The sequence below is a fragment of the Mesoplodon bidens genome, assembly GCF_964165515.1.
Source record: "Mesoplodon bidens genome assembly, chromosome: 4".
NCBI lineage: Eukaryota > Metazoa > Chordata > Mammalia > Artiodactyla > Ziphiidae > Mesoplodon > Mesoplodon bidens.
In genome coordinates, this window is record NC_138160.1 from 119,609,950 (window position 1) to 119,622,099 (window position 12,150).

General features: G+C 38.6%; 1 protein-coding gene across 1 annotated transcript in view; it reads right to left on the reverse strand.

The window, feature by feature from the left end:
* Positions 1 to 10,579, reverse strand: part of PFDN1 (prefoldin subunit 1) — a 63,401-nt gene extending 52,822 nt beyond the window's left edge. The window contains exons 1-2 of the mRNA XM_081233436.1: positions 10,476 to 10,579; positions 7,454 to 7,620 (exon numbers count right to left, since the gene is read on the reverse strand). Coding sequence (XP_081089562.1) covers positions 7,454 to 7,620; positions 10,476 to 10,508 — 200 coding nt within the window. The 5' untranslated portion in view covers positions 10,509 to 10,579. The remainder of the gene's footprint in view (positions 1 to 7,453; positions 7,621 to 10,475) is intronic.
* Between the last annotated feature and the right edge of the window lie 1,571 nt (positions 10,580 to 12,150).

Here is a 12,150-nt window from a genome sequence, read left to right on the forward strand (position 1 = left end):
GAACACATGTCCCCTGCATTGGCAGGTGGATTCTTAACCACTGCGCCACCATGGAAGTCCCAGACTATGTTCCTTGACATGAACATGTCAGTCCTCTCTCAAACAGATTAGATAGCAAGTTGTTCCTAAATGTGCCACTATGAGATAAGTGGCAGCTAAAATCACAAAATTCTTGGTACAGCTTAAAATTGATTGTTTTTCACTTCAGAGAAATTCAGCCAGTGTTAAGTCAGTTACAGCACCCAAATCCCCAATGACAAAGTAACAAAGTTCAAGATTACTGCTACCTTTATTTTTATTTACATAGGAACAACAAGGTAATTTTTTTTACCCTTCCCTCAGTTAACTACATTAATTCTTATCACCAATTGGAATACACTGCATTATCCTCTTGTGTTGTTGATTAATTGCTACTTTCATGCAACAAAAGCAGATCAAAAAAAAAGTCAGGCCTTTTGATGTCAGGAAATGTACAAGGAAACTTCTCCAAGTAATGATAACAAAATGAATCAATTACATTTAAACAAGTTCTAGCCTAAACTAAGCAACCTTACAACAAAGACACATTAAAAATTTTATTTCAGCATGTTTGTACATCCAAAGGTAAGTGTAACAGACTTCTTTTTCTTTTCTTACAATAAACTCCTAATTGACACATTTTTGAAATTAATTTCCTGTGTTTCAGTGAGATTGTTTGGATTCTGGAGAACATGGGAGGGCAAGAAGGGAAAGAATTATTAAAAGTATTCTTCTGCAGAAGAAAAATGACTATGTAATTCCTACGCAAATGTTTGTTAACTTCCCCTGCCATAAAACCAGTGATGTCATTCTACACAGCAGTAATCACAGTTATAACGAACACCGAGTTTTTAAATCACTGACAGCTTACAGAAATTAAGACTATTACTCAAAAATCTCCTCTCCCTAGAGAGTACCACATCTGTGGAAGAGGAGACTATGTCCAACTGGAGTTATATACATACTCAGCATCAACAAAACTGAAGTCATTTTTCCCTGCACACCAGGAAAAGTTGTTTTTTTCCCCCTTAGGACTCTGAGCAATGAAAGCCGTGACTTTATATGGCTCTGTATAAAAACACAAGAAGGCTGGATCACATTCTATTAGGAAAAGCAGCTCAACATCAAAACTCCTCTTCCTTTAAAATAAAATCTAAAAAAATGACTATAAAAATTTCCTCCTACCTTTGAAAATTATTTTATCTTTGCTTCATTTTCTCTACTGTAAACTACAGATTAATACTTTCAAAGGGAGTAAAAGGAGCTTATGAATTCGAATTTGCTGTGTGGCTCTCACACCAAAAGTAGTCTGCATTTTTTTTTCTCCTACAGTAAGCATTAAATAAAATATCTAAACTTGGTTCTAGTGAGAACAACAATATAAAACCATTATTACTATAATATCAATAATACTTAATATTTACTACACCAAGATATGTTGTTTATTAGGAATGAAATATAGTACAACTATATCTTCAGCTTTAAAATTACCTCAAGGGGCTTCCCTGGTGGCGCAGTGGTTAGGAATCTGCCTGCCAATGCAAGGGACAAGGGTTCGAGCCCTCGTCCGGGAAGATCCCACATGCCACAGAGTAAATAAGCCCGTGTGCCACAACTACTGAGCCTACACTCTAGAGCTCGCGAGCCAATAACTGAAGCCTGCACGCCTAGAGCCCGTGCTCCGCAACGAGGAGCCACAGCAATGAGAAGCCACCACAATGAGAAGCCCAAGCACCGCAATGAAGAGTAGCCCCCGTTCGCCACAACTAGAGAAAGCCCACATGCAGCAACGAAGACCCAACACAGCCAAAAATAAAATAAAAATTTTTTAAAATTTTTAAAATTGTAAAAAGTAAATAAAATTAAAATGACCTTGAATTGACTGGAATACCAACTCTACATCAATATGAAATTGTAAAATGGTTGCAAAACTTGAGGTAGCATGATTATACCCCTTTTGATTAATATTTAACATAGCTAAACCTAGAGCAACTGCAAATGTTTCATCTTGGCTTTTCTAAATGTCACAACTCAAATTACAAGTCAACATTCAAACTAACAATTAAAATCACAACAAAACCAACATGACATTTTAAACAAAGGGCAGTTCAACCAAACTGTCACAAAGAGTTCAGATTTCTACATCCTAATTAGCTGAAAAGTTGCTCGATTATTTAGATTTTTTTTAAAATTTTGTTACCTATCAGAAATATACCTACTGTTTTCATTTTCTACCTGTGCCACATTTATCTTAAGTTTTATACTTCTGGAACTTTCAACCATTAGAGATCAACCATCAAATTAGTTCAACAAGTAGAAATAGCAACACCGCTCCCAAACAGCAATTTCTACATTGCTAGACACTTATCTAGTTGGTAGATTTATACCATTGTTCATTCTTAGTTCCTTAAATGTAAAAAAATATCCACAGAATGGTGGCATACCTCTAAATTAGTTTAAATATGGTACAAAGTTATTTTTAGTTAGGTTCAAGTTTTAAAAAGGCACTAATCATTCTTCTCAAAGGCTAATCTACTCAAGTTCCTCCCATATTAAAAAAATAAAAAGCCTAATTTATCTCTTTTGGAAAGAAGAAATGTTATTTATGTAATGTTCAAGCACAAGGATATTAGAATAATGTACCTAATATCAAATCAGGGTCTGGATCATACCTATTGTTAATAAAAATAAATTTGACCTTTATTCTGATGATGGGCCTTTCAAACTCCAGCATGACTAAATGTCATTTATGTGTTCTTTCAAATGTAATTCTAATTTTAAAAAATACTCTTATCTTCTACTGTGCAAAGGAAAAAGGAAGAAAACTCCCATAAACGATTACAAGCTGGTTCTTATTCATGAAAAAAAAAATACAAGAAACATTCATGTAATATTTATTTGAGATCTGTTCCCTCCTTGCATGCTAGAAAGATGAAGACAAACACTTCCAACTATTCAGACAGATCATGCCACAGTTGTAACTTTCATCATAGTTCTTAAAGCGGTACGGTGAGGTCAGCTCACAAACAGCTTAAGTAACAAAACTAGAAATTGGTGGTAGTAGTATCAGGCTACATAACAGCCTCTCCAAAGAATATGAAGTAAGAGAACTAAAATGTGCTGGCAACATGCCAAGAGACTGGATAGAATATAGTTTTGAGCAATGAATATGCAGAGCTTACAGTATATAGCAATTCATCATCTCTTACCCTGTAGCCTGATTTTCCTTGTTTTAAACCAAAAATAGCCATATATAAGGGGTATTTAACAGTACCAGTTTTCTCCATGCTTATGACTGGGAAAGGCATCTGGGCTTGAAATGATTTGGTAACCTAAATACACACCCTAAAATGAAAAATCTGACTTCCATCTTATGTGAGGATGAGTAAGATTAAATATACAATTGTATTGATATTATTCTGCACAGAATAGCTTTTATTCTCCAAAAATTATACTGCCCTCAGCATAATCCTAAAGGCTTGGGTTTTTCTATATTGTCAGTTCTGACTATCTCTGCAACTGGTTGACATGTAGAATTTGTCAACCTTCTCAATAGATTTAATAAAGAATTAATTCTGTCATATCAAAGGACATAATTTTGGTCAGAAACAATTCCTTTGACCTTAGTCAAAATATATGTTACTTTTAAAATTTCACCTTTACTGAATCATATATTTTAAAAGCATAATAAACTCCAATTCTTAAGTCTCTGACACTTCCTAAACATTTTCTTTCTAAAGAACCAAAAGAAAATGCGGTTATTTTAGGCGAGAGAATCATATTCAATTCAAATCCACACGCATTTAACACCTATTTTGTGCCAGACATTATACTGAGAACTGAGGAAACAAAGATAAATATGTATATGGTCTCACAGAGCTGACAATCTAGTTGGGAAAACCAGACCATTTCAAACTCAATCAAGTTCTGCCCCCTACCCTCATACTGCCACCCACGTGCTCTACTAGCTAGAGGAACAAAAGCTCTGGTATCCTCCAGGAAAGTGTAAGTAAATCTGCCAGGCAAGATGGAAAAATCTTCCGAGAAGATAAGTTACGTCTTGAAAGGTGAGAATTTCACAAGGGAAAGTGGGATACTGCAGGCCAAAAAGGACAGAAGGCACAAAATCAAGAAAGCACAAAAACATGGCATGTGTGAGGAAACCCATGTGGCAAGGGTAGGGATAACAATTTTGGGTACATGTGCTACTACTCTTCTACCCTCAGCCCATGACAGACCTCGCTGATCAATTAGAGCATGTTTAAGTCCACATGAGACTCAAACTCCTTCTCAACAGATAACTCAAAACCAATGGAAGGAGGTAAGTCCATGAGATGAAATTTATGTGCTATCCTCAGCCTGGGAAGAGAAAGTGGTGGGATTTGAGGCTAGAAGGGTAAATTAAGAACAGATTATGAATGACCGTGAATGCTAGGCTACCAAGTTTAGATTTTATTCCGTGGGCAACCAAGGGTGAACAGAGGATTTTATGAGAAATAATGACATGATCAACTCTGGCAGATGTCTGGCAGATGTGCGAAGAAAGCTTTTGGACCAACAAAATAAAGGCAGAAAGAACAGTTCAAGAAGCTATACCTTCGGGACTTCCTTGGTGGTGCAGTGGTTAAGACTCCATGCTCCCAATGCAGGGGGCCCAGGTTCAATCCCTGGTCAGAGAACTAGACCCCACATGCAAGCCGTAACTGAGAGTTCACATATCATAACTAAGGAGCCCACCGGCCGCATCTAAGGAGTACATGTGCCACAACTAAAGGAGCCCTTGAGCCACAACTAAGGAGCCTGCCTGCCGCAACTAAGACCCGGCACAACCAAATAAATAAATTAAATAAATATTTTAAAAAAAAAGAAGCTATAGCTTCTCAGTCCAGGCAAGACACAATGAAGCTTGCCTTCTTAGTCCAGGCAAGATGCAATGAGGCCTGAATTTCAGCAATGGCAAAAATCTATTGCAGGTTCTAAAACAAAAATGTAATGTTTTAGATTTCATAATTCTTGGTGCCTTTTTTTTTTAATAACTTTATTTATTTTGGGCTGCATTGGGTCTTCACTGCTGCGCGCCAGTTTTTCTCTAGTTGCGGCGAGCAGGGGCTACTCTTCATTGCAGTGCGCGGGCTTCTCACTGCGGTGGCTTCTCTTGTTGCAGAGCACAGGCTCTAGGTGCGTGGGCTTCAGTAGTTGTGGCATGCCAGCTCAGTTGTTGTGGCTCACGGGCTCTAGAGCACAGGCTCAGTAGTTGTGGCACATGGGCTTAGTTGCTCCACGGCATGTGGGGTCTTCCCAGACAGGGCTCGAACCTGTTACCCCTGCATTGGCAGGCGGATTCTTAACCACTGAGCCACAAGGGAAGCCCCTAATTCTTGGTTTTAAAACAAGTTTGAGGGCTTTCCTGGTGGCGCAGTGGCTGAGGGTCTGCCTGCCGATGCAGGGGACACGGGTTCGTGCCCCGGTCTGGGAAGATCCCACATGCCGTGGAGCGGTTGGGCCCGTGAGCCATGGCCACTGGGCCTGCACGTCCGGAGCCTGTGCTCCACGACGGGAGAGGCCACAGCGGTGAGAGGCCACAGCAGTGAGAGGCCTGCATACCGCAAAAAAAAAAAAAAAAAAAAAAAAAGTTTGAGAAGAATTAGTATTCTAATTAGAATTCCCTAATAATATTCAAAAAAGAAAAGAAAAGACAAATTAAGGTAAACACTAGAATTAAAGAAGTGAATCACAATTCAAAATTACTCAAGACTATAAATTCAGAAATAGATATTTCAGGTTTAGCATCAAGAAAAAGAACATCCTCATGACCAGACTAATACTCAGCAAGTCTTTTCTTCCTGAGGGCACTAATACTCTAGCCAACAACAAACAGTACTTACCTTACATGCCCCTACAAATCCCAGTGAGATGCAGAAAGCACAAAAGTCAAATTTAAAACCATATCTCAGCCTTTAAACTCTAAAATTCTTTGTGAATACAACCCATATGTAGCACTTTGGGCAGTATGCAAAAAAAGCAACTTCCTATCATTTCTGCAGAATGTTTAATAAATGCAAGTATTCTAACTAAAAATTAAAACTTCACTGTAGATCAAAAGGCCAAAGAGAAAAGTTTTTCTGTTTTGGAAAAAGAAATTCTTTAGCTGTTGCAAACAAAGGCTAATGTAATGATGTGAAATCCAGGTGCAACATATCAACAAGCATGCTAGAAAAGCTATCATTACTGTTTTAAGACCTAAGGATATTCAAACTAAAGATAAAATTATCCTGTAGTGAATGCCAACAATGCACTTCATACTACACAGACACATATTCAAGGGTTCTACTTTGTTCTCATCCCAATTCTTTTGTGTCCCAGTAACAAACTCTCAAATTGGGATTATCTTCCTTTTAAAACAAGCTAAAATGAAAAACATGAACTTCAGCAATAAAATTTATTTGTGGTATACTGTTTATTCTGAGAAAGCAAATCAGAAGAACAGTTTATCACAATCAATCTCTTTTCCAGAAAGATATGGATTAGCTAGTCATGAGCAGGGTCTATTTCTCATGATGTCATTCTAAAGTCATCACTAAATGTTACACATGCCATGCTTCCTTCAAATCAATCACAAAACAAGTCATCCTAGACTGAGGTCAAATTCCTTTCCAACTAAAAGAGCTCCAAACTTAAGAAATGGTCCACTTACTAAGTAATACTCAGAGACCAAATTCCAGAAAAACCCTCCTCCTGTACCTCCCCCACCTAAAAAAAAAAAAAAAAAATAGTCTCCTTTTAGCTCAGTGTAATGGAATGTGACCTGTAGTTAAGGGGTTTTCCATTCCTATTTACTGCTTAGAGAACATGAAGCAGATTCTCTCTCAGAAGGGTAATGTATTTTTTTAAAAGAAAAAAAGTGAAGTGTAGGAGGTTAATCATATATAATAATTAGAACAAACAAAAGGTAAGTTGATTTACTAGAGTTCTCATGTTCGACAGAATGAGTATATTTAAATCACAACTGAATGTTTATTTTTATTTTACAACCTGATCAGACATCTAAAAGATTTATGATTTGTGTGACTACTAATAACTAGGTAGGGAAGGGGAAGTTAAAACTACAACTACTTAAATAAATCTTCACACATGAAACTACCATAAACATCTTTTCACAACAAATCATATCTTTATCATTGAAGTTACACACTTAAGTACCTAAGCATGGAGAGAAGAACAAGGAATAAATATTTTTAAAATGTACTCCACAGTTTAAAATTAAACATACTATCTGGAGTTCAGTTTCTCATTTTTTAAAAAAGAGAAGATATTTGACTAGATGATCTTTAAAGCTACTATGATACTTTAATGTAAGTTGTAAAGTGAACAAATTCTGATTTAGTTCAGACAAACCTCTTTCAAGATAACCCCCTTAAGGATATACTTTACTTACATTCTTCCTACACCTTCATACATGTTAGTCTCATCTACCAAAGTCATAATCTCTGTATCTGTAAGATGTGCATGCTTTTTCGTTCTGTTTAGCTGTTCAATCTGTATGTCTGCAAGCTTCACCTTCTGTTGAGTGTCAATAACTTTGGCTTGAAGCTCTGTGAAGGCCTAAAAAATAAGTCCGTGATTTAGTAGGTGCAACATTTTACAGGAAACATTTAAGTCAAATCTAAATATATTAAAATAAAGCCTGCTAACCAGAGACAAAGCTGTGAAATTTACCACAGCAAACATCAATAAAAATCAATATAATTGTAAACAATCAAGCCACTATGCTAAATACATTTGACTCTTGAACAATCCGGTGATTAGGGGCACTGACCCTCCGTGCAGTTGAAAATCCAAGTATAATTTATAGGTGGCAGTACCTATACAGCAGTTCCTCTGTATCCTTGGTTCTACACCAGTGGATTCAACCAACTACACATCGTGTAGTACTCTAGTATTTTCTATTTTTAAAAATCTGCATACAACTGGATCCCTGCAGTTCAAACCAGTGTTGTTCAAGGGTCAACTGTACTGAATTTACTCAGTTCTCAGAAGATGCAACCTATTTGAAGCAGAACAAAGGTAAATAATAACCATATCAAGTAGCAGGTATCCGAGGAGTAATAAAAGCACTAAATGCAACAGTCACAGGATGAAACCCAGAGGTCCAAAACAAGAAACATAAGTGTAACAACTCACTACATCTGTATTACACAACTAGGTGTAAAGTACTTTCCCACATTTGTTTGAAATATTAACATGTGAATATTAATATGAGAATACTGACAGATATAATAAATGTCTCATTTACTCTTTTCAATAATCCTGAGTTAAGGATGGCAGTTTCACCACCACAGTTTACAAATTAACTAAATGTTTTAAAGAGATATAAATGACTTGCACAGGGCTGAACAACTACTAGGTGGAAAAGCAAGTACTTAAATCCCTTTCTTCTTACCTCTAGTTCAGGAATCTTTCTATTCTACTATCTACAGTAATATTCAGAAAATGAATATTTTAAAAGAAAGACAAGAATTTCAAAGCACTGGTAGAAGAATTGCATCATGATCTTCATACGCACATACCAAGCCAAATTTGACACTTGAGTACCCTTACTCAAAGATAAAAGGTTCTTAGATACTCATGAAGTGCCTAGAATGACTTTCATATGCTCTCAAATTTATGCCTTAATAATAACATTTGTGGGGCTTCCCTGGTGGCGCAGTGGTTGAGAGTCCGCCTGCCAATGCAGGGGACACGGGTCCGAGCCCTGGTCTGGGAAGATCCCACATGCCGCGGAGCAACTGGGCCCGTGAGCCACAACTACTGAGCCTGCGCGTCTGGGGCCTGTGCTCCGCAACAGAGGCCGCGACAGTGAGAGGCCCGCGCACCGCGATGAAGAGTGGCCCCCGCTTGCCACAACTAGAGAAAGCCCTCGCACAGAAACGAAGACCCAACGCAGCCAAAAATTAATTAATTAATTAATTAATTTAAAAAATAATAATAATAACATTTGCGGCTGCAATACACAGCAAAAGCTACTATTTAATTTTTATTCTCACTTTGTTTTCACCGACTAGTAAGGTTTCAAAAGATTCATTTTGGGAGAGAGGAAGTGCCTAAACTTTCCTACTAGCCTCCACCTGCCGCCCCCGCCCCGGCCCCCGCCAAAAAAAAAAACCTTATAAAGATATTAGAAGACCTTTAAACAAGTTTTTTTTTCAATTAATTTCAATGGTTGTCAAAACTACCCAATTTAAGTCTGTAATCATTTTCTTAGTTTGCATTCACTGTCCACAGGTCTCCTAGCAACAAATTCAAATAATACTGAGCTGTAAGACCATTCACAGCTGTACTCTATTGTTAGCTCTTTCACTAAAGCCTAACTTAAATTTGAACTTTTAACAGAAAAAAAGGTCAACTTTTATAACACTTTAAGACGCAGTTTGCTAAGGAAACTAGCATATTGTTAATGCTAAGATATTATAGCACTAGAGACCACATAAGGACTAAAGGTACAAGTTTCAAACAAGAAGCAAGACACACACACACATAAATCCTCAGAGCAATAATAAACAGCTTCATTTATTAGGTGGAAAAGCTATTTCAGCTGTCCTATTTCTTATGCAGAGGTTGACCAGGAGACAGCCTTAAGTAAAATTTGCTCTTCTAACGAACCAAAACTAATGGTCAAAAGGTGGGAAGTAAGGCAGAGAATACTGGATTCTAGTCCCAACCTTGGTCTGAGTCTTTTCTGAAACTGTTTCCTTTTCTAGAAAAGTATAGGTTTAAAGTAGGTAAAGTCTAGGAATTCCGACAACTCTTAAGCTGCGAAAACGTTCCTGAGTAACAACACATTTATAGGCAACTGTTTGAAAAGAGAAACCCAATTCCTTCTGATACCGATTTTATCTGGAAAACTTTGTTTCTTTTTTGACAAGTCTTTAAAAACGGGGGCGGGGGGGAGCTGAGACCAAAGCCCTAAGATGAACACTGCTATGAGAATACCTAACTGAACTGTATGTAGCGACCTTACAAGGTATGGGATTGAAGAAGTGGCCTAAAAAACAGGTTGGACTTGGATTTTTTCAAAGCAAATTAGAATGCAGAATTAGATGCCTCAGCTCGGGCAGCCGTCTCAAAGGGCTCCAGCTGGAAACGCTCACTTCAGGCCTCACTATGGAACTGAAAACTCCAAGCTCAACGAAAGGTCTCTGGAACTCGGAACAAGGGAACAGAACAGCTATCGGCCCGTCAGACTTAACCAGGCCCAGCGCAACCGGCTCTTACCCAGCAAAGAGCAGCTCGCCCCCGACTCCAGGCTAAAGAGACCCTGTCCCGCCTCAGGACTCTGGGAAACAATTCCCCATTTCCCTGGAGCCTTCCGAAGGACTCGAGTCTCACTCGATATTCTTGTCCACAGTCCCCTTAGCTTCTAAAGAAAAAGTCTCTGCCTGCTCAAGACCCTCTTTTACCTTCTTCAACTCCAAATCCACGGGGGCCGCCATCTTGCTTCACTCCTGCGCCTGCGCAGTGGGAGAAGGCCGGAAAGAGGATGGGGGAAGGGCGCTCCTTGACGGTTTGATTGTCCCCCTTCCTTCTGCGCCTGCGCATGAGTCTGGCTGCTCGGTTTTCCAACATTCTCCAGCGCCGGCAGCCCCTGATATAACCAGCATTCCGATTCAGAGTACATCTTCCCCACGTGACCTATAGGCCTGCCCTGTTTCTCCACATCCTTCCAAACACAGCACAACGCGCAGATTTCGTGTATGGTTTTAAGCATTTTGACAAATAGCTTAATTAGTGCTGCTAAATTGAGACGTATGTAGATCAGGCCAAAACCTCTTAAGTCATTCATGCCTTCGGCGAGTCCCTGTGCTGTCAGGCATGAGAGAATCGGCATGAGAGAGTCAGCCTGAGAGAATCAGCCTGAGCTTCAGGCATGGCAGTGTGGAGAAGACCAGAAGGCTTAGTTGAAGTGTTCTCCCAAAGAACTTATTTCTACTGAACACTCCTGGAAGACCTTCTAGACATAGTGGTTCTTACGCGAGGCCACATTAGTTTCTTTAAAGAAAAAAACAAAACAGATTCTCTGATCCTCATCCCAAACTTAATTACTTAGAATCTTTGCTATGGGGTCCAGAAATTTGCACTTTTGCAAACTCCCCTTATGACCTGATGCAAGTGGTCTGCAAACCATATTTTGAGAATCTGCTATAAAGTACCTGGCGTTTGAACCAGAAGAGTAACTAGTAATTGGACTTCTGGACATGAAAGAAATATATGTCTTACCTACTCTAAAAATCTGTGGAGGAGAAGAAAGGGCAGGGAATTTGGAACTAGACAGATCTGTATTCAAGGTTTGGTCTACCTTGAGCCTAGGTATGTCTGGTTCCATATACTAGTTGTATAGCAATAGAGTTTGTCTCCTCATTTAATATGAGAATAACCCTAACAGGGTTATTCTGAGGAATAAATAAGATCAGGATGAAAAGCTCCGAGCATAACACAATGCACACAGTAGGTACACGATAAATAGTTGTAGTTAGCATTGTTGTGTTTGTCTTTCAAGGTCCAGCAAACGGGCCACATCGTCCTTTATGTATTTTTTAATTTTTTACATCACATCACACAGACCATAAATAATCTCTCCTCAGACTCTCAAGACTACATCTATTCCTTTTTCAAGGCGCTTTCTATCTTAAACAAATTTTTTTTCGCATTAGACTTACTAGCAATCCAAGTGTCCATCAGTGAATGAATGTATAAACAAAATGTGGTATATACCAGGGGTCCCCTGCCCCCAGGGCCGAGGACCAAGCAAAGCTTCATCTGCCTCTCCCCATCGCTCACATGACTGCCTGAACCATCCCCCCACCCCACCCCACACAGTCTGTGGAAAAATTGTCTCCCATGAAACCGGTCCCTGGTGCCAAAAATGTTGGGGACCGCTGGCATATATGTAAAATGGAATAGCATTCAGCCTTTAAAAGGAATGAAATTCTAATTCTACTTAGAATTCTAATGCTACAACATGGATGAACCTTGAGGACATTACTCTAAGTGAAATAAACCAGTCACAAAAAGACAAATACCGTATGATACCATTTATATGAGGGACTTAGAGTAGTCAAAATCATAAAGACAGAA